Source organism: Lampris incognitus, chromosome 12 (assembly GCF_029633865.1).
Source record: "Lampris incognitus isolate fLamInc1 chromosome 12, fLamInc1.hap2, whole genome shotgun sequence".
NCBI lineage: Eukaryota > Metazoa > Chordata > Actinopteri > Lampriformes > Lampridae > Lampris > Lampris incognitus.
Window position 1 is genome coordinate 12,066,307 of NC_079222.1, and position 23,643 is coordinate 12,089,949.

The window sequence follows — 23,643 nt, forward strand, 5'->3', positions numbered from 1 at the left end:
TTCCGACGCTGATTGTTTACTTCCCCCGATTCGTGTATAAGCTCAATGACGCTGGTCGGAGCTTCTCCCTGATTGGCTTATTGTGAGGGGTCATTGGCGCTTTAAAACTCGGCCTCTTTAGATTCAAACTGGCTCCTTTGACTCCATCGCCAAGCGAAAGTCTTTCGACTTCGAGGTAAATAATCAAGTAGGTTGAGGGAAAGTAATTTAGTTAACCCACGCCAAACTTTGTTTGTTAGTTTTGCTGGGCATTGGGTTACAGCTGGTGAGTTTTTTTTTGTGGTTTTTTTTTAGCACAATGACGGTGTGTGATGCTGGGAAGCACGTTTGTCACTAGCGAGGGTTAGCCAAACTAGCTACACGCTTAGCTACCTTGACATGCTTTTCTCTGCCAGTGCTGCGACGCTAGCTAGAGGGCTTCCTTGTTGCTGTTATGCGGCGTTCGCGGAGCCATTAGTCCGTTTATTTCTCGCGCCGTGTTATTGGTCGCACTTTGGAAATAACGCGGAGAGAGACTACTTGTCAGTCACATGAAGAGTTTGGGGTAAGGGTAATGTTACTTTGTACAAGCCGAAAGGCTAACTGTTGGCTATGTGTGCAGCTAATTCGTGTTGGCTAGCTTGTTGATGTTATAAGGTTGGTTGGTTGGTTGTTGTTGTTGTTAAACACGTGTCTTTAATTTGCTGTTTTCCCGACTAGGAAGATTCCGTAGCCAACACGGCACATAACAAAAGCGTGAACCTGCACCCGCTGTGTTTGATGAGCGTTGTCTGTGTGCTCTGCTACGTGCTAGTCTCCCGTTCATGCTTGGTTTTAATGCATTAAGCCGCTTAATTGCGGTGCAAACATGTAAAGTGCTCGTTTTTTCTCACGTTTGCTCTTCGGTTCCCTTTGTGCAACCCGATATGTCTGTTTCAGACTCCCCTGCTTTCATACACACGAGTAGGCAAATGCATTTCGTTGTGTTGCTTGTTCGGCGTTTTCTCACCGCAGACAAAAAAAGAAGCTCAGAGTAACGTGAAAATGACGTTCAGCGTCTTCTCCCTCAAAAGAGGGGGATTTGATAACGTCTGTATCCTTTAAAATCTTGGTGAATTTGCCAGGTGCCCATGCGCGTAAAACTTGAACTGACTATATGAACGTCACAGTCGATGCACTATACTGCATTCATATGCACACATTTTCCGATTTGTAATATAGAAAACGCTTTGTAACTAACACGTTTCTATTTTAGTCCATGACTTGAGCAGTCAGCATGGGGTGAAGCAAACTACTGCCTCTACCTCAATTTAAAATCAATAGATAATGAATAGAACTCAGCACTGGGTTAATAAATCAAGAATGTTGCCCTCATTCATTTTGCACTGCTATTTGCGAGAACATTCAGTGACCGTAGTTATAGCCAGGTTTTAACCTGTTTGTTGGTAGTACTTATTTACATTTAAATTAAGCCTCAAATGTATGCATATTCATTTTAACACGTCACATGCATTTCATTACAATGTGGGGTTCATTGTAGAGAAAATGAATTGGCACTCCTATTTATTTGAGGTGTTAATATGTTGTCCTGGCTACACAAATTCCAGTGTGGAACAAGTGATTTGCTTGTTAACTAAAGGTTTTTGTTTTGAGTGTTCATAATATTTGCACATGTGCACACTGCACACCCATGCAAATTAAGCTGAAGTATATTATCAGCCAAATAAAATGACTAGATGACATTTCTAATGTGACTGCTGAACTGTCTTTGTAATCAGTTTACGTTGTGGGTAAATATCTTTCTTTTAACATAATACCATGCTTGCTTTGATTTGGACAGATCACAAAGTTGGCTTCTGAAATGGGATGCTGCTCCTCAGGAGCCTCTGAAGAGCTGACAGACCAGAAACACAGACCTCACTGAAGTCATCAGCAACAGTCAGCTAATATTTCACACCAGCCCCCTCCCATTGCTATCATGTCGGAAGTTAAAACGTCCACTCCAGCAGGTCCTCCACGAAGGGTCAGCCGCTCAGCCCCAGAGGTGACCAACCCCACCAAGCCAGGCCGCAAGACCAACCAGTTACTTTACTTGGAGAATACTGTGTTAAGGAGTCTGTGGCGGCACCGGTTTGCCTGGCCCTTTTGCCAGCCAGTTGATACCATCAAACTTGAACTGCCGGTGAGTAGACCTCATGTATTATGGCAGAAATGTACCATCTGTGTACACTGACTGTATAATTTTGTGATATGTTTAACTTCCTGTCATCTCACTAAATTCATGAAAATTATCAAAGAAGCAAGGTCATATCCCCTCTTCAAATGTTAAGTTCGCAGTTACAAGGTAGAGATAATAGAGATAGTAGTTAGACATACAGTGTGCCTTTGTTACCCCTATTACTATTACAAAGCCCTTTTTATAGAACATGACTTTCTTAAATGTATATTTTGCTGTTCATATTAAAAAGAGGTTACACAATGTTCACATTGTTCAGTCGGGGGCTCTAGCTTGCTGGAGATATTGTGCAATATGTTTACATTATAAAATTAGGTTACAGGAATATACAATGCCCTCCCTTGCATTTACGCATTTTGTTCCTGTTAAAACCCCACATTTTAATAGATTTAATTAATTTCTCCCTTCACCAAGACAATAAATTCAATAGTTAATGAATCCTAAAATATTTTTTTTAAGATTTGTTTTTCAATGATGAAAGACTTGCCTTTCTCACATACAAAAGTATTCACGCCTCCAGTGTCAGTACTTTGTAGACTGGCCTTTGGAAGAGATTGTAGCTGTGAGTGTGTTGGGTATTTCTGTGTGAGCTTTACATGGTTAGATTTTGAACTTTTTGGGCATTCCTTCATGCAGATTTATGCCATCTCTGCCAAAGTTGATATAGTATTGGTGGACAGCATTTCTAAGCTCATACCATAGATTTTCAATGGGTTTAGAAGTCAGTGCTCTAGCTGGACAAATTTGAAAATATTAACCCTTTTCTAGCCATTACTTGGTAGCTTTTCCTTTCTGCTTTGGGTCATTGTTCTATTGGAGCATTGATCTTTGAGCTTAATGCAGATCTCTTGCCAATTAAAACAGGTTCTCCTCCTAGATTTGCCTATATTTGACATCCATCTTGCCCTTGATGACAACAAGCTTTCTGGTCCACCCTGCTGTAAAGCAACCCCATGGTATAATGCTGCTACCTCTACATGGTGTTGCTTGACTGCATGGATAGGGTTACCTGTATAGTGGGTGGCATTTGGTTTGTGCCAAACGTAACACTTGGCTTTCAGGCCAAAGAGCTCAAATTTAATCTCATCAGAACAGTCTTCTCCCAGAAGGTCGAACGTTTTTTTTCACATGCATGTCTTAATGTTGGCCTTTCTCAGAAGTGACCATTTTTGTTGTAGGTGCTCTATGATTTCTGTGATGTGGGAAAAAAACAAAATCACGGAATAGAGACATGAAAATGGATTTTAGATATAGATACGGAAATGCACAGAATTTTGAGATTTTGGGAGATTATTACAAAATTTGTAGATGTATTAGGAACTTCAAGTAATTTGTCCTTAAACCATCCATCGCTGTTCCTCCTGTTGTGCTGTTGTTTGTGTCTTTCTGCATGTGAGTGTGCACATCATATTGTGCACACATCAGTAAATACATGTGGGTTTGTTGTATGAGATGGAGAAAATGATGTCTAAGTGACCAGCATCACAGAAGACGACCTTTTTCTTCTAGCATGGTTCGGAATAATATATGAATATTAATGACATACAGGTGAGATCATGGTGGGCAACATGATCCAGAGAGGGCTGATGTGATTGCAGGCTTTTGTTCCAACCAAGCAATTACACATCTGATTCTACTAATTAATCAGTTGAGTCTTTGCTAAGCACCTTGATTAGTAAAATCAATTAGGCTACTCCTTGGTCGGAACAAAAGCCTGCAACCACATCAGCCCTCTCTTGATCATGTTGCCCAATCCTGGGTTAGGTAGCGGTTAAGATGAGGGTTAAAGATAGATAGCAGTTAAATTTAGGGTTATGGTTAAGTATGCTGGTAAATCCTGCTGCCCACCACATCTCTATACAGACACAGAGGAACACCTTGCATGTCATATGTTGACACTTTGCAAAAGTGTCAATGTATGACACCATTTGATGAGAATGTGGTAAAAATCTTAGATTCAAGTGAGTTCTTTTGTTTTTATTATTACAGTTGATTGTACAAACTATGTGTATAATCAACTATAATATGGGATGTGGTGAGGGAAGACATGCAGGTGGCTGATGTGACAGAGGAAGATGCAGAAGACAGGAAGAAATGGAAACGGATGATCTGCTGTGGCGACCCCTAACGGGAGCAGCCGAAAGTAGTAATAGTAGTAGTTGATTATACAAACTATATCTTAAAATAAGAATGGGGAAAAGACATAATATGAGTTCAAAAATGTTACAATGGACAAAACTGAAGGGGGAAAAAAAACAATCTGTGGAAAAAAATTAAATATTTCATAGGTGATATTGGGCTATACAAATAAAATTGACTTGACTTGACTGGACTATATAGCCATGTTCCAAAAAGGTGGAATTTATGCTGAAGAGGTTGTTCATCTTGGCCTAGTTTCTCCATTTCAGTCAATGAACTCTGAGTTTTGTTACTTGTTTCTTGGTTACTTCTCTGACAAGTGCCTTTTTTTTTCTTTTTTTTTTTAAAAGTTGCTCACTCTGGTAGGATGGCCTGTTCTTGGTAGTGCCTGGCTTGTGCCCTAATTTTTCAATTTTGTGGCAATTGATTTTCGGTGCTTTTAGGAAGGTCCAAAGCTTTGCCAATGTTTTCATAGCTTATGACAGCTTTTCCATCCATCCATTATCCAAACCGCTTATCCTGCTCTCAGGGTCGCGGGATGTTGGAGCCTATCCCAGCAGTCATTGGGCGGCAGGCGGGGAGACACCCTGGACAGGCCGCCAGTCCATCACAGGGCCCACACACACACACACACACACACACACACACACCTAGGGATAATTTAGTATGGTTGAGTCACCTGACCTACATGTCTTTGTACTGTGGGAGGAAACCGGAGCACCTGGAAGAAACCCAAGCAGACACGGGGTGAACATGTAAACTCCACACAGAGGACGACTTGAGATGACCCCCAAGGTTGGACAACCCCGGGGCTCGAACCCAGCGCCTTTTTTGTGTATTGCGACCGCGCTAACCACAAAATAACAGCTTTTGCCTTCTAAAAACCTTCATCTTAAAGTTCAACAGGCAATTTCTAGCAGTGGGACTAATCTGATTTCCTATGTTAGCCATGAGACCTCAGTCGGTGAAAATATGCAATTGAACACGAGTGGATTCGAAATCGACAAAAGTGGATCTTCTCAACATTTCCACTTTCTTTTCAATTACACCAGCCTGCTAGGTTCTGGATTTCCGATTTTAACCTTGTTTGACAGCTGGTAATGGCAAGGGACTGTGGAGTGGCACAGGTGCTCATCCAGGCTCTGGTCATCTCCCGGCTGGACTGTGACAACTCCCTCCTTGCTGGTGCCCCAGCGTCAGCCATCAGACCTCTGGAGCTTGTTCAGAAATCTGCAGCTCATTGGTCCGCGGTGGCGTAGCGGTCTAAGCATCGGCTTGGTGTCGATGCAGTTGCCCACTGGGGACTGGGGTTCGCGCCCCGGTCTCGTCAGATCCGACTATGGCCGGACTCGATGAAGCAGCAATCATTGGCAACGCTGTCTTCGGGAGGGGGGCGGAGTCGGGTTGTGTTCGTCATGTGAATGCATCTCTGTGTGTGTCGGAAAAACAGTGGTTCGGCCTGGATTCGCCTTGTCACGAAAGTGGGGAGGCGCTTTCCTTCGAGACTGCCGGCCGGAGAGATGCAGTTGGCGAACGCATGCAATACGAGGGTGGGTGTTTGAATTAAAATAGGGATCAATTGGCCACTAAATTGGGAGAAAAAAGGGAAAAATCAGAAATAATTAAAAAAAAAAAAAGAAATCTGCAGCTCGTCTGGTGTTCAACCGCCATAAGTTCTCCCACACGACTCCCCTTCTCATCTCCCCTTCTCCAGGCCATGGTCAAGCCCTACACCCCCACCCGACCACTTCGCTCTGCTGCCTCGGGATGCCTGGTTGCCCCGTCGCTAAGAGGCCCTTGCTGCCGATCGACCCGGTCACGGCTCTTTTCTGTCCTGGCCCCACAGTGGTGGAATGAACTCTCCACTAATGTCAGGACAGCGGAGTCGCTGTCCATCTTTCGGCGCGGGTTAAAAACTCACCTCTTTAAGAACTACTACCCTGTTACTTGTTATTAGCACTTATTGTATTCACTCATTTTTAAAAAAAATCTCTTTCTTGCACTTTTACTTTAGCACTGGTTTTGCTCTTAGATGCTTGTTTAGATGCACTTATGACCTCTGATGACTAGTAGTTCTCCTGATTTCCTACGTTAAATGCCCTTATTGTAAGTCGCTTTGGATAAAAGCGTCGGCTAAATGACTGTAATGTAATGAGTGTTGTCTCTTTTATTGTTAGTCTGTCAAATGATGTCACTGGAGGTCCATACAAGTAACAGAATAAATAACACAACAGCTAAAGTCGTGTCTGTGAATGTTCTCATTCATCCAGGTCATGGTTATCCAAAGGAATTGAATCAAGTGCAACTGGACTTGGTATATATCCGTGAAGACGTTTCGCTATGGACATCAATAGCTCTGATAACGTCTCCAAAGAGGATAAATATCTGAGTTTCATCACCAGCCAGTCAGACTAGCTTGGTCTAGTCAGAAAGGCACGAACCGATGAAGCCTCTTGGATGAGAGGCGAAATGTCTTCACGGATATATACCAAGTCCAATTGCACTTGATTCAATTCCTTTGGATAGCTAAAGTCGTGGAAGTTGAACATTAAAGACCAGTAAACTACATAAATCGACACAGTTGCCAAAAGTTAACTGAATTGATTAAAAAGTGAGCAACTAAAAAGAGGAATTAATTTGATTTATTAGCTCTAACTATATTAGACTTTGGACTAATGTCTTTAAATTAGGGATGGGAACAGAAATCTGATATTAAACAGGCACTGATGCTAATTATTAAAGACCGTAGTATTGATATACTCCGATGTTAATGGTTCTGCTATCGGTATTGGCTATATTAAGAAAATTACTTATTTGTTTTGGCTACATTAACATTATCTTGCAGCTTTTATCTCACCAATTCCATTTCAAATTTGCAGTAAGATTGAGGCATTCGGACTTCCGGTTGGACAATGTAGTGTGGTGTTCGCCTCTCGTACAATTCCAGCGATTTTTGTTAATTACAGCTGTATTTAATGTCTACCTTTAGTGCAACAGTTTGTTTTAATCAAAAAATTTGCAGCAAAATGACCACATCAACCCGAGCAAGCGGGAAAAGTGAGGCACAGCGGACTTTTTTGTTTTCCGAGGACGAGGCTAATGTTAGCAAGAAGGCGACTGGGCCCTTTCTCACGCTGGAAACGCTGATCATTGAGCTGGAAAAATCCAGGAAAAGCGTGACTGCTGAACTCACAGCCAAGTTGAACAAGGCTCTCGCCCCGATTCATTCAGTTTGTAAATCCATTACCACAACCGTGGCCAAACACACCTCTACTATATCGGAGATGGAAATTACCCTCTCGACTCACTCGGACAACATTATGAGCCTGGAACAAGGGGAGAAATTATCTCGTACAGCATACATCTAGCCAGGAAAAATAAACAAAAACATCAGGAGCTAAGTGATGCAATTCTCAGCATAGATAGAGAGTATTTCAACTCTCCCAGTCCAGACCTGTATATCAAAAGGGTTAAACTACAGTCTGAATTTGATTTGCTTCTCTACAAGCAAAGCAGAATACCTCTTGAGGCGTACTAAAGGGACATATGAATATGGCGATAAGGCTAGCCGCCTTTTAGCTCTCCAATTTGAATGTCAGTTAGCCTCCCGTTTCATATCACAAGTCTGTGACTCCTCCCACTCCCTAACTGCCGATCCCACTGAAATAAACTCTGTCTTCACTTCTTTTTACTCCATTCTCTATAATTTGGAACCCCCTTTAAACAATACTGTAATGGATAATGTTTTAGATAGTTTAGATATTCATACTATAGATGCCAATAATACAAACCCCAATTCCAATGAATTTGGGATGTTGTGTAAAACGTGTATAAAAACAGAATACAATGATTTGCAAATCCTTTTCGACCTTTATTCAATTGAATACACTACAAAGACAAGATATTTAATGTTCAAACTGATAAACTTTATTGTTTTTTGCAAATATTCACTCATTTTGAATTTGATGCTTGCAACACGTTCCAAAAAAGCTGGGACAGGGGCAACAAAAGACTGGGAAAGTTGAGGAATGCTCAAAAAACACCTGTTTGGAACATTCCACAGGTGAACGGGTTAATTGGAAACAGGTGAGTGTCATGATTGGGTATAAAAGGAGCATCCCCGAAAGGCTGTCGCTCACAAGCAAGGATGGGGTGAGGTTCACCACTTTGTGAACAACTACATGAGCAAATAGTCCAACAGTTTAAGAACAACTTTTCTCAACATACAATTGCAAGGAATTTAGGGATTTTACATTGGCCCTTTTCTATCTTGTGGCAATCTTGTTCCTACCAATTATAAAGCGGAAAAAAGACAGTTGCAGTTAAAAATTGAAGTAGAACTTTCCATTTTAGCGTAAACTTTGTTTTGTTTTTTTATTGCCATTAAGTTTACCAATTATATTTGGATTATGTGACTGAATATTTATTAATAATATTACTTAGCTTTGGGTGGCACAGTGGTGCCATGGCTAGCGCTGTCACCTCACAGCAAGAAGGTCATTAGTTCAACCCTCTGGGGTAGTCCAGCCTTGGGGGTCATCCCGGGTCGCTCTGTGTGGCGTTTGCATGTTCTCCCTTTGTCTGTGTGGGTTTCCTCCGGGTGCTCCTGTTTCCTCCCATAGTCCAAAGACATGTACGTCAGGTGAATCAGCCATACTAAATTGTCCCAGGGTGTGAATGTGAGTGTTTGTGTGTGTGTGTTTGTGTGTGTGTGTGTGTGGGGGGGGCCTGTGATGGACTGGTGGCCTGTCCGGGGTGTCTCCCCGCCTGCCGCCCAGTGACTGCTGGGATGAGCTCCAGCATCCCGCAACCGTTAGAACAGGATAAGTGGTTTGGATAATGGATGGATAGATTACTTGGCATTTGCAATTGCGGATCAGATTAGAATTTGTGAAAGCAATATAGGGGGTAAAAAGATAAAAAATGGCTCAGGAGCCTATGGTTGCCTGCTGGAGTTTGTCTGCAGTTGTTTATAGGCTGGTTGCTTATTAAAGGAAACAAATCATTTTTGCCTTTTATGAATACTAAAAACTCATAAACCTGGAACAATCACTGGATAATTACATAGTGGAAGTTGCCACCACCTTTAAAATTTGCATTTATTCTTTGTTTTAGGACTATCACGATATAATCGCGTCTCCAATGGACATGGGAACAATTAAGAAAAGACTGAAGAACCACTACTATGGGAGTGCCAGTGAATGTATACAAGACTTCAAAACTATGTTCAACAATTGCTACATGTATAACAAGGTGAGACGTTTCATGAGTACAAATAGACATTGTTGATTAGCCGTTGCGTAGGATTTTTGAGCTGGTATGTGGTTTGATAATTGAATGAACTGTGGTTTTGTTTTTTCACTTAACACTAGCAAAATGATGACATAGTGCTGATGGCACAGACCTTGGAAAAAATGTTCATGCAAAAGGTTGCGATGATGCCCCAAAAAGAAGAGGAGCTTTTACCTACTACACCTCAGGCCAAGCCAAAGGTCAAGCCCAAGACCAGGTTCAAGTTCAAGCCCAAGGCCAGAAAAAAAATTGTTTCAGGTAATACATTACAATTGTACAGCTTTAAGGGTCAGTGTGTAACCTTTTTGTGCAGAAATATCCTACAGATGCCGAGAAACTTGTGCTGCTTCAATGATCAGCAAATTGCTTAAATTCCTACAAAAGGAGAGAATGTCACCTCTATAATACAAATTCCCATAAGGTTATTGGTGAGAATTTTAAATGTTTTCCCTTCATATTGATTGATAGCTGAAGCTGCCTCAACATTTTATCTGAATACATTCTTAATATAAATACAAAAGTCAAATTTTGTATTTATTTCCTGTATTAAATTTCCGCTTTTTGTTCTGAATTTGTCCACATGCATGTGAATAGGTGGACAGGATGGAACCGTGACCTCCTGCTCTCCAGCTACACCACCTATGTCTCTGGCAGGCCTTTACATCACTACCTCGAACTCTTCCTCAGATCCCAACCTTTCAACCAAGAGTACACTCAAAGTTAGTCATTATTGACATTATGCTGCTGACCCTGATTTATCCTTGAGTTATGACAACAATTTCATGGTGACTAGAATTTCACCCTATTTTGATGCATTTTTGTTTTGTAGAAGAAAGGGCTGAAGAGAAAAGCAGAAATCACTACCATCATGACCTCAGCAAACACAATGGGCTTGAGGGATTCAGCAGAGTTCAAGGTGAAACGTGAAAGCAGAGGCAGAGCCATCAAACCACGAAGGAAGGATGTTGAAGAAGAGAGGATGACCCAGCATACAACCAGACGGGGTAAACTTAGTGAACAGCTCAAGTTTTGTGATGGTATCCTGAAAGATTTGCTCTCGAAGAAGCACGCAGCCTATGCCTGGCCCTTCTACAGACCTGTTGATGCTCAGGCTCTGGAGCTACATGATTACCATGAAATCATCAAATACCCCATGGATCTTGGCACTGTAAAAGTATGTTTCTTTATGATTCAGTGTCAATCTTGAATATGTTGCTTATGCATGCTTTCATTATTGGATAACCACAAAAAAATGTTTATTTCCAGAGAAAGATGGATGGACGCGAGTACCAGGATGCACAGGAATTTGCTGCAGATGTCCGTTTAGTTTTCTCAAATTGCTACAAATATAATCCACAAGATCATGAGGTTGTTTTTATGGCTAGAGCACTGCAGGTTTGTTTAGGATTTATAAATTGCCTCTCAAGAATTTTAACTATTTCTCTTTGCCTACCAATCCTAAATTGAACTCAGTTGTCTCTGTGGTTGTGTTTGGTTCAGAATGTGTTTGAGGTGAAATTTTCAAAGTTACCAGATGAGCCTTTAGACTTGAGCTTACCATCAGGTGGTGTGGTCACTATGAGCACAACCTTAAGCAACAGCAGTGACAACCCCTCCAGTTCGGACGTTTCCGACATGGAGGAGAAACGCGCCGCCCAACTTGCTGAGCTGCAGGAACAGGTGAGTTTCTGAACCAACATCTAATTCTTAAGTCCTCTAACATCACAGCCTGCTGTTCAAATCTTGCTCTGTCCAGACAGACTGGGGGGGATACAAACCCTAGCTGCCCCTTCAGTTCTTTAATAAGTACAAGCTGAATCAAAGAAGAGACCACTGTTTTCTTGTTTGAATCATCTTCTCTCCACATTATTAGTAACAAAATTAATCCTCTACCGCAGGGTTCCTCAATTTGTTTTCCCTAAGGGCCAAATCATGTCATGCATGCCAAACCAAGGGCAAAAATGTCTGGGTTTTTTTTCCCATTGCGCCAGCAAAGTTGCTTTTTGTGCAGATGTTGTTAGTGCTGCCATTAGCATTCTTATTGTTGTTGTTATTAGTAGTAGGAGTAGTAGTAGTGGTGGTGGTGGTGGTGGTAATAATTTATGCCTGGGATTTTTAAAACCTGTGTTGAGGGTCACACAGGTGTGCGTCGTTGCGTCAGGAAGGGCATCCGGTGTAAAATCTTTGCCAAATCAAATATGTGGATCATGAATAAGATTTCCATACCGGATCGGTCAAGGCCCGGGTTACGAACGACCGCCACTGGTACTGTTAACCAGCAGGGTGCCAGTGGAAACTATGCTACTATTGGGTGAAGGAGAAGGCAAGGGGGAAGGAATGTCCAGAGGCAGTGAGAGAGGAGGAAGAGTAGGAGTGTGGAGGTGAGAGTCGGAACTTTGAATGTTGGCACTGTGACTGGTAAAGGGAGAAAACTAGCTGATACGATTGAAAGAAGAAAGGTAGGCATACTGTGTGTGCAAGAGACCAGGTGGAAGGGGAGTAAGGCCAGGAGTATCGGAGGTGGGTTCAAACTCTTCTACCATGGTGCGAATGGGAGGTGAAATGGGGTAGGGTTAATTCTGAAGGAAGAGTATGTCAAGAGTGTGCTGGAGGTGAAGACAGTGTCACACAGAGTGATGAGTATGAAGCTGGAAATTGAAGGTGTATTGCTGAATGTTATCAGCGCATATGCCCCACAAGTTGGGTGTGAGATGGACAAGCAAGAAGAATTCTGGAGTGAGTTGGATGACGTGGTGGAGAGGGTACCCAAGGAGGAGAGAGTGGTGATTGGAGCAGACTTCAGTGGACATGTTGGTGAAGGGAACAGAGGTGATGAGGAGGTGATGGGTAGGTATGGTGTCAAGGAGAAAAATGTGGAAGGACAGATGGCAGTGGATTTTGCGAAAAGAATGTAAATGGGTGTGGTGAATACATAATTCAAGAAGAGGGAGGAACACAGGGCGACGTACAAGAGTGGAGGAAAGTGCACACAGGTGGACCAAATCTTATGTAGAAGGCGCGATCTAAAAGGGATTGGAGACTTCAAGGTGGTGACGGGAGAACGTAGCTAGGCAGAATCGGATGGTGGTCTGTTATGTGGAGTTCAGGTGGAAGTGAAGACAGGCACTGGGTGGTAGTGAAGAGTTGCTGGATGGCTGGGAACCACTGCAGAAATAGTGAGGGAGATAGCTAGGAAGGTGTGTCATCAGGACAGAGGAAGGAAGACAAGGAGACTTGGTGGTGGAATGAGCAAGTACAGCGAATTATACAGAGGAAGAGGTTGGCAAAGAAGAAGTGGGATAGTAAGAGAGCTGAAGAAAGTAGACAGGAGTACAAGAAGATGCAGCGTAAAGCAAAGAGAGAGGTGGCAAAGGAATAGGCGTATGGTGAGTTACAGTGCATCCGGAAAGTATTCACACCCCTTCACTTTCCCCACATTTTGTTATGTTACAGCCTTATTCCAAAATGGACTGAATTCCTTTTTTCCCCCATCAATCTACACACAATACCCCATAATGACAAAGTGAAAAAGGTTTTGTAGAAATGTTTGCAAATTTATTAAAAATAAAAAACTGAAATATTGCATGTACATAAGTATTCACACCCTTTGCTATGACACTCAAAATTGAGCTCAGGTTCATCCTGTTCCCACTGATCATCCTTGAGATGTTTCTACATATTGATTGGAGTCCACCTCTAGTAAATTCAATTGATTGGACATGATTTGGAAAGGCACACACCTGTCTATATAAGGTCCCACTGTTGACAGTGCATGTCAGAGCAGAAACCAAGCCATGAAGTCAAAGGAATTGTCTGTAGACCTCCGAGACAGGATTGTATCGAGGCAAAGATCTGGGTAAGTGTAAAAAAATTTCTACAGCTTTGAAGGTGCCGAAGAGCACAGTGGTCTCCATCATTCGTAAATGGAAGAAGTTTGGATCCACCAGGACTCTTCCTAGAGCTGGCCGCCAAGCCAAACTGCACAATCGGGGGAGAAGGGCCTTGGTCAGGGAGGTGACCAAGAACCCGATGGTCACTCTGACAGAGCTCCAGCGTTCCTCTGTGGAGATGGGAGAACCTTCCAGAAGGACAACAATCTCTGCAGCACTCCACCAATCAGGCCTTTATGGTAGAGTGGCCAGACGGAAGCCTCTGCTCAGTAAAAGGCACATGACAGCCCGCTTGGAGTTTGCCAGAAAGCACCTACAGGACTCTCAGACCATGAGAAACAAGATTCTCTGGTCTGATGAAACCAAGATTGAACTCTTTGGCCTGAATGCCAAACGCCACGTCTGGAGGAAACCAGGCACCTCTCCTCACCTTGCTAATACCATACCTACAGTGAAGCATGGTGGTGGCAGCATCATGCTGTGGGGATGTTCTTCAGCGGCAGGAACTGGGAGACTAGTCAGGATCGAGGGAAAGATGAATGGAGCAAAGTACAGAGAGAGCCTTGATGAAAACCTGCTCCAGAGCGCTCAGGACCTCAGACTGGGGCGAAGGTTTACCTTTCAATATGACAACGACCCTAAGCACACAGCCAAGACAACGAAGGAGTGGCTGCGGGACAAGTCTGTGAATGTCCTTGAGTGGCCCAGCCAGAGCCCAGACTTGAACCCCATTGAACATCTCTGGAAAGACCTGAAAATAGCTGTGCAGCGAACGCTCCCCATCTAACCTTACAGAGCTCGAGAGGATCTGCAGAGAAGAATGGGAGAAATACCCCAAATATAGGTGTGCCAAGCTTGTAGCTTCATACCCAAGAAGACTTGAGGCTGTAATCGCTGAGTAAAGGGTGTGAATACTTATGTACATGCAATATTTCAGTTTTTTATTTTTAATAAATTTGCAAAAATGTCTACAAAACCTTTTTCACTTTGTCTTTATGGGGTATTGTATGTAGATTGATGTGGGGAAAAAAAAGGAATTTAATCCATTTTGGAATAAGGCTGTAACATAACAAAATGTGGGGAAAGTGAAGGGGTGTGAATACTTTACGGATGCACTGTATATGACAGGTTAGACACTAAGGAAGGAGAAAAGGACTTGTACCGATTGGCTAGACAGAGGGACCGAGCTGCAAAGGATGTGCAGCAAGTTAGGGCGATCAAGGATAGAGATGGAAATGTGCTGACAAGCGAGGAGATTGTGCTGATAAGGTGGAAGGAGTACTTCGAGGGGCTGATGAATGAAGAAAATGAGAGAGGGCGAAGGTTGGATGACGTAGGGATAGTGAATCAGGAAGTGCAGTGGATTAGCAAGGAAGAAGTGAGGGCAGCTATGAAGAGGATGAAGAGTGGAAAGGCAGTTGGGCCTGATGACATACCTGTGGAGGCATGGAGAAGTTTAGGAGAGATGACAATGGGGTTTTTAACTAGATTGTTTAACATAATCTTGGAAAGTGAGAGGATGCCTGAGGGGTGGAGAAGAAACATACTGGTACCGATTTTCAAGAACAAGGGCAATGTGCAGAACTGTAGCAAATACAGAGGTATAAAGTTGATCAGCCATAGCATGAAGATATGGGAAAGAGTAGTGGAAGCTAGGTTAAGAGGAGAGGTGACGATTAGCGAGCAGTAGTATGGTTTCATGCCATGAAAGAGCACCACTGATGCAATCTTTGCTTTGAGAATGTTGATCGAGAAGTATAGAGAAGGTCAGAAGGAGTCACATTGTGTCTTTGTAGATTTAGAGAAAGCATACGACAGGGTGCAGAGAGAGGAGGTGTGATATTGTATGAGGAAGTCGGGAGTTCCAGAGAAGTTTGTAGGAGTGGTGCAGGATATGTATGAGGGAAGTGTGACAATGGTGAGGTGTGCGATTGAAATGACAGATGGGTTCAAGGTGGAGGTGGGATTACGTCAAGGATTGACTGAGCCCTTTCTTATTTGCAATGGTGATGGACAGGTTGATGGACAAGATCAGGCAGGAGTCTCCATGGACGATTATGTTCGCGGATGACATTGTGATCTGTAGCGAGAGTAGGTGCAGGTTGAGGAGAGCCTGGAGAGGTGGAGGTATACACTAGAGAGAAGAGGAATGAAAGTCAGTAGGAGCAAGATGGAATACCTATGCGTGAATGAGAGAGAGGACAGTGGAATGGTTAAGATGCAAGGAGTGGAGATGACGAAGGCAAATGAGTTTAAATGCTTGGGGTCAACTGTCCAAAGTAACGGGGAGTGCAGGAGAAGGGTGAAGAAGAGAGTGCAGGCTGGGTGGAGTGAGTGGAGAAGAATGTCAGGAGTGATTTGCGACAGAAGGGTACCAGCAAGACTTAAATGGAGGGTTTACAAGATGGTTGTGAGACCAGCTATATTATATGGTTTGGAGACGGTGGCGCTGACGAAAAGACAGGAGGCGGAGCTGGAGGTCCAGAGTTGAAGATGCTAAGATTTTCACTGGGAGTGACGAAGAAGGACAGGATTAGGAACGATTATATTAGAGGGACCGCTCAAGTTGGACGGTTTGGAGACAAAGCAAGAGAGGCAAGATTGAGATGGCTTGGACATGTGTGGAGGAGAGATGCTGGGTTTATTGGGAGAAGGATGCTGAATATGGAGCTGCCAGGGAAAAGGAAAAGAGGAAGGTCAAAGAGGAAGTTTATGGATGTGGTGAGGGAAGACATGCAGGTGGCTGGTGTGACAGAGGAAGATGCAGAAGACAGGAAGAAATGGAAAAGGATGATCTGCTGTGGAGACCCCTAACGGGAGCAGCTGAAAGTAGTAGTAGTAGTAGTGTTGAGGGTCACACAAGAAAAGAAATGCACTGCTGAAACAAAAGTCCAAAACCAACCATTTAATTATGGACAAAAATAAATGGATGTTCATTCACCAATCAGTGAGAGAAGTGAGAGTGACAGGATGAGGCAATCCTTCTGATGTTGGGCTGTCGTGGCAAGCCTGAGGCACTGGCCAAGATGTGTATTGGAGAGTCTGCTTCTTTCCTGATTGTCAATCGAGTTCATTGAAGAAAATGATGACTCGCATATGTATGTAGAGGGGAAAATTGTGAGTAGGATCATTGCAATAGCTCTCATGTTTTTGAATTGAGCTTGGGGAACCACGTTGATCCAAAAGTCACTCACCCCAACATCATTGTGTTGTGCTTTGAGCAAATCAGATGTTCCCATCTCCAAGACCTTCATCTGAAGAGTTGCGTCAACTATGGAAGGTACCAGCCTTTTGGCCTCTGCAGGCCACTGGCCGTCAGCCAAAACAGAGAATGGCTGTCTCAGGAAAAGGAGGATGTCATCTGAGAGTTTAGGAGAGCTTTCAATATCTTGGAAGTTTTCTGCCAGGCTCGTCACGAAATCCTTTATCACTGGATCCTCGTGCATTTCGTTCCTCTCGCAATGCTCCCACAGGTGTGGAAAGCGCAATTTTCTCCCGTGAATGTCTCTCCAAAAGGTTCAGCTTTGACTTCATACATGTCTCCAACAATGTGGTTCTTGCCTTGTAATTGCTGATTAAGGTGATTTAGATGAGACATGATGTCACACACACAAAAAACAAAAGAACTTATGCCATCACCTTATTGTCACCTAAAAACCTCTGATATTCTTTGGCTTTTTGGCTCTGCAGTCCGGATAAAAATAGCACAAGCTCATCACGCAGGTCACACACCCTCTCCAATACATGACCTTTATGCAGCAAAAGATCCTTATGTTCCACTGACATTTCCCCCAGCAATGCTCTGAAAAGGCGATGTTGCAGACTAGAACGCTTGCAAATGAAATTTACCAGTCTCGTCACAGTATCCATCGTCTCTTTCATTTCCCCACACAGTTTATTGCACAACACTGATTTGTGAATGATGCAATGAAATGCTAAGAGCTCTGGGTTAATAGTGGCAAGCCTGCTTACCAAGCCCTTGTGTTGTCCCACCATTGATGGAGCCCCATCAGTGATCATGGACACAATTTTGCTGACACCCAAGCCATTCTTCTCAAAGAACTATGTTAATTCATTAAAGACAATTTCCCCAGTTGTGCGCCCAGGCAGAGGAAGCAAACAAAGTAACTCTTCCCGAAAGGTCTTCCCATCAAAAACTCTTGCGAGCTGTTCGATATTGGTACGGTCACAGGACGAGTCTATGGCTAGTGATAGGGCTTCTGCTTTCTTCAAATCAGTGGGTAGACTGGAAAAACACTGCTCCGCTAAAAGTTCTACTCTTCTTGTTGACGTGTTGGCCAACAATGGCACCTGCTTTAATAGCTCCACAACAGTTTTCTTGTTTTTCTCATCATGACTTAAAACATCACCAGCCATATCAGTTGCACACATTTTAATCAATTTTAATCCTCGTGACCCTGAGTAGGATAAGAGGTTTGGATAATGGATGGACATTTTAATCAACTCAGCGTCAGCGAATGTCTTCTTAGCTTTCGCAAGGTTCCATGAAACATGCAGTGATGCAGCTACAGATAGTAGAAATGGAGTGCTTGTATGATATCATATTTGCTATTTTTTTGTTTGCGGTGATCTGATTTTGTAGGGTAGTTGGCATTACAACTGGCAGCATGCATAGTGTTGAAGTGCCACTTGAGATTATCAGATTTAAACTGACTGTTTTCCTGGTTGACTTGCCGCTTTTTTGCGCAGGCCATGTTCTTGGTTTAGGACAGTTATTGATTATCTGTGACTTAGCTAGTGAGTGGCTCTGTCTAGTCAAGGACTGTAGAGAGTGCGGAGTACGTGTAGGTCAAGTGTACGGTGTAGGGTGAGGTCAAAATAAACTAAAGCAGCACACGCTTTATTTCACATGTTGCACACTTTATTTCACATGTTATGACAGGTGCATTAGTGCCAATTGGTCAGCGCGGGTCAGACATTTGGCTCTCGTGGGCCGCACCTGGCCCGCGGGCCTCTTATTGGGGTTCAGGGCTCTACCGCTTCAAATTTTGTATTTCCTTGCAAGTACTGGCACAGATTTGCTTGCATGAGCTACCTTTTAAAAAAATCTTTATCAATAGTATTTAAAAATGTTTATTTTGGCACTTTGTAATACAATATTGTTGGCAAATTTTCTTAAAATTTGTTTCTATTTTTGTCCCCTCATTTCCTAGCACCCAAATGGTAATGAACAGGGGGAGAAAGGGGTGCATCAAGAATTATCAGGTGACTTGTTCTTCAGTTCCCAGTCTGCACCCCTCAAGGCAACTATTGATGTAGTTTTAATTCTATTTTACACTAAGGCCTAAATTATGATGCACATATTCTTTAGAAGACATAAGCGGTAGAGGTTTAATAATTGGAGAACATGTCAGAAGTGTAGTCTTTTAAAAAGTGGTTTGGCAGATGGTATGCTTATTCTGTGCATGCACATGCATGGCTTAAGTCTTATTAATTTGTTTTAGTTATTTGCCTGGGGGTTCAAATTGCTAGGGAATTCCAGCCACAATTTGATCACTTCTTTTTTTCTTCATACATTATCCTTACTATTGTTCTTAACTCAGTGCAGCACTCCCTATTTTTTCTTCGCTATTTGATCACTATCTTCCCATGTCTGGCCGGCAGAGTAGCACAAGTATTTATTTACATTACACTTAAGTAAATTGTTACTTAGTATTGTAATATATTACAGGTCGTTTACACAGTGTGTCTGATTCCACTGCATAAATCACACACTGCTATTTTTACGTGGTCTCTCAAATCTGTATTTGAAAAAGTAATCAGTGACTCATAATATTGACATGTAAATATAAGGTTTTTGTTGTTTTTTTGTGGAAACAAAATTTTTTGTTGTGGGGCTCCTGTTTACCTCCGTCCTGTTTCTGACCACACATTTTGAACGTTTATTGCTATGGTGTTGCAATATTATGTGTAAACACCATTTAACCTTCTCACATTGTGTTGTCACTCGTTTTGCATTGTACTTTTGAACTAATACTATTAAGTACTGGATTTTCTCTTTCACTTCCACTTCTATGATTTATTTCATTGAATGGCAAGTACTGTCCACCATCCCTGCTTTTGGTGCTGGTCAACAAAGTCTTGCTACTCTTCCTCTAACTAGCTTCTTGCAGATTTTTTTTTCCCCAGCAAAAACAATCTCTGGCATGATATTCTGTCCTGATTTTTTTTTTTTTAAAGACTCTTCAGATAGTCCTTGTTATGGTTTCAGGGAGTTTTAACTTTATGTCTAGGTCAGCCTTAAGCCCCTAGGTCTTGTGCCCTTCCAAAGAGTCCATCAGACAAACTTGGCTGAGACCTCTGTCCTGCAATTTCCTGCCTTGTCTTTAGTGACACCTCTAAATATGGTGGTAGCTACAGCACCTGGTCTTGGCACCAACAATAGTAACCCACTTCTAAGGTTTTCAAACAGCTGAGGAGTTACTCTGGGGATTCCTCTTGTGGTGCATAGGAGGCATGATGGTGACAGTCTTGCTTCAGCAGAAGAGCTGGGGGTAGCTCTGGAGGTCATCATACATTAATTTGAGTACAATGCTCCATTCTCTCCCTGCTCCCATATCTTCTATGGATACTGCTACTCCTATATCCTAAAAGTTTGCAACTCCTCCAAGTAACTGTAAAACGTTTTATCTATTGCTCCTCTATGTAAATCAACTCAGATTTGACTACCTTGTTTAACCATTTTGATAAGTTCAATTGTCTGTACAACGGGACAATGTTGAGGGAACTTGCCATCTCACCTTTAACTGTCATCTCGTGTCCTTAGCTAATGAGACTTGCTATAGCTTACTACCACAGTTTGCATGTTCTTCCCGTGTATGCGTGGGTTTCTTCCGGGTGCTCCGGTTTCCTCCCACAGTCCAAAGACATGTAGGTCAGGTGAATCAGCCATACTAAATCGTACCTAGGTGTGAATGTGTCGGCCCTGTGATGGTCTGGCGACCTGTCCAGGGTGTCTCCCCGCCTGCTGCCCAATGACCGCTGGGATAGGCTCCAGCATCCTGCGACCCCAATTGGGATAAGTGGCTTGGATAATAGATGGATGGATATATTACCATCTCTGGTCACTAGTTTCGTGGATTAGTATAATTTAAAGCTAATTATCAATGGCTACCTCTCCCCATTGTTTGGGCTACATCATAACCTTTCTTTTTTTGACAGTACAGCATTAACTGCCCAGTTTTTAGAAGCATCGAATTTGTTTGATTCATCATAAGGACAGTGAATTACAGTCACTGTAGTTCAGTAAAAGGCTTTCAGTGCTTTACAGCAGTGGATTTAATGTTCAAAACCAAATTACATTATAGTACACGTCAGGGATAGTGAATTATTGGCACTGTAGTTAACTGGCTTTCAGTTTAAGGCAGCATTAAATCGTTTTTAGAAAACGGTGTTACACTTCAGCCCACAAAATGAATATCAAATTTGTTTGATCAGCTGTTAATCTTTTGGGCAGGTCGCCAAATACATTCGGTGTTAGATGCGCTGTACTTGGTGTACTTAAGCAGTTTTTATGGGAAGTGTTCTGTTGCAAGATAATTGCGGATAAAACTTATGGGTGTTTCAATGAAAATTGTGTCTCCAGTCCTGCTGTTTGTTTTGTAAATATTGCAGTGTGGAACTACAGTAACCCATCCCTGATTCCTTTCCCAGCATCCTGCACTCTCTCCGAGCCCTGTGAGTAAACCAAAGAAGAACAAAGACGGAGACAGGAAAAAGGACGGCAAGAACAGTAAAGGCTGTACAGATGAGGAAAATAAGTTGAAAGCTGGAAAGCAAGTCCTGCAGAAGAAAGGCTCCCCCAAAAAATCCTCTAGCAACAGCTCCAGGTAGGGCTTCATACAAACCTCAAAGACTCTGCATATGAAATATATCACCTCCTTTGATGCCTTTTGGTTTGATTTCTTTCTTGTCCAGGCAACGATGGAAAGAAACTAATTGCTATGATTCAGATGATGAATTTCTGGAGATGACATATAATGAGAAGCGCCAGTTGAGCTTGGACATCAACCAGCTACCTGGTGGCAAGTTGGGTCGTGTGGTGCGCATCATCCAGACCCGCGAACCATCACTTGGCAATTCCAACCCTGATGAGATTGAGATTGACTTTGAGACGCTCAAGCCTTCCACCCTTCGCGAACTGGAGCAATACATCAAATCTTGTTTACAAAAGAAGAAGTCAAAGAAGAATGACCGTACGTACCAAGGCCATATGCCACTTTCTTAATACCTTGGAATATTGCATCATTTTCCCCCCCTGATGATAACTGACTCATATTTGGTCAAGTTGGGTTTTTGAATTTGAGTTTTGCTATGTGTGTTGTTTATATACTGACCAGGCTCTCGGGAAATTCAGGTGTAGATAAGGCGTAGATAGCAGCAAAGAGGGTAAAAAAAAAGAAAAGAAAAAAAAAGACATCAACAGGGTAGAGTAACAGAGGTAGATAGATAGTAGAGGTCAGTCACCTCGGGATCAGAACAATGCTAAACCTAACAGTTGTGTAAATATGCCGCATACACAACAAATTGGCGATGCGAATGATAGACCTACATCATATAATGACATTCGGAGGAGAAGAGAGGTAAAAAGGAGCGACACACATCTAGATGGAGTGCACTCGTTGCGCTAACAAAAGGATACGTGAGTCAAGTGAAATGTGAAGTGACTTGCAAGGTGCTAGCTAAAAGGAAAACAAGGAAAAACGGGACTAAATTAACGTAAAAAAGATGGCAATGATTGGAATCATTACAGTATTTGATAGTGGCATTGAAGACTGGGCAACATACTACATTGAAAGAGTGGAGTTATATTGTGATGCTCTTATCTCTCATCATCAGCCGCTTCTCTGGGGTCGGGTCGCGGTGGCAGCAACCTAAGTAGGGTACTCCAGACGTCCCTCTCCCCAGCAATGTTTCTCCTGGGGAATCCCAAGGTGCTCCCAGGCCAGAATTGATATGTAGTCCCTCCAGTGAGTTCTGAGTCTACCCTGGGGTTTCCTCTCAGTTGGTCCTCCTGGACCAGTCTGTGATGCTGGAAGTCGGCACGCCCCGGTTCCTGCCTTTGCCTGCCACCCGGCCTGCATTGCACCCTACCCCAATGCTCATCCCCATGGGTGGTGGCTCCACAGGGTGAAAGTATTGTGATGCTAACAGTGTTAATGATGGAAAGAAAGCCAGTGTCTTACTCAGTGTTATGGGAGCAAAAACATACAGGCTGCTACAGAGCTTGTTAACCCCTGAAAAGCCAGCTGACAAAACATTCAAGCAAATAGTAGAAACTCTCCAACAGCATTTAAACCCCAAACCCTGGTCATTGCTGAGAGATTTAAATTTCACAAATGCAATCAGGGCAAAAATTAAAATATTTCTGAATATTGTGCTGAATTACGCAAATTATCAGCATTGCCAATTTGGAGCAGGTCTATTGGACGCATTGAGGGACAGGCTAGTGTGTGGCATGCACTGTGAAACCACACAGAAGAAGTTCCTGTGTGAAAAAGACAGAAGGCTCTGAACATGGCAATATCAGTGGAAACAGCAGTACGGGGTGCTTCAGAGGTACAACAAAAATCTCTGGAATATGCTACAAATGAACAGAAATGAAGGAAAGAAATGTTACCGTTGTGGGAACATGTCACATGACCCTGATGACTTGGTTTAAAGACAAAGAATGCAGAAACTGTGGCAAACAGGGCCACATCGGAAGAGTATGCAAAGCTCTAGTAAACCGCAGAAAAAGGGCAAAATACAGAGAAACAAGAAACCCCAGAAAAAAACTACAACAATGTACACAAAATGAAAGAAAGCAGTTCTGATTCAACAAGGATGGCTTACACGTGTCTTGAGACAAGATAGAAACTGCTTAAGGCACCTCTACCTAAAATGTGTCTCAGCTGAGAGCATATCTTGGACTGGTGAACTATTACCACAAGTTCTTGCCTAACCTATCCACAGTCCTACACTCACTAAATGCACTGTTACAGACAGGGACTCAACGGAAGTGGACTGAGAGCTGTGAGAAGGCATTTCAAGAAACTAAGTCTCATAAATTTGGAAGGAGTGCTCATGCACTTTGACCCATCCTTT

General features: G+C 42.8%; 1 protein-coding gene across 1 annotated transcript; it reads left to right on the forward strand.

Annotated features, from left to right (window-relative positions):
- The first annotated feature begins 1,957 nt into the window (after window positions 1-1,957).
- Window positions 1,958-21,270, forward strand: LOC130121725 (bromodomain-containing protein 3-like). The gene is made up of 9 exons (XM_056290598.1): window positions 1,958-2,161; window positions 9,470-9,607; window positions 9,727-9,904; window positions 10,241-10,365; window positions 10,476-10,820; window positions 10,913-11,041; window positions 11,147-11,326; window positions 18,711-18,762; window positions 21,211-21,270. Exons 1-9 carry the CDS (start codon window positions 1,958-1,960, stop codon window positions 21,240-21,242), a joined length of 1,383 nt encoding a protein of 460 aa, XP_056146573.1. The 3' UTR covers window positions 21,243-21,270.
- The last annotated feature ends 2,373 nt before the right edge of the window (window positions 21,271-23,643 follow it).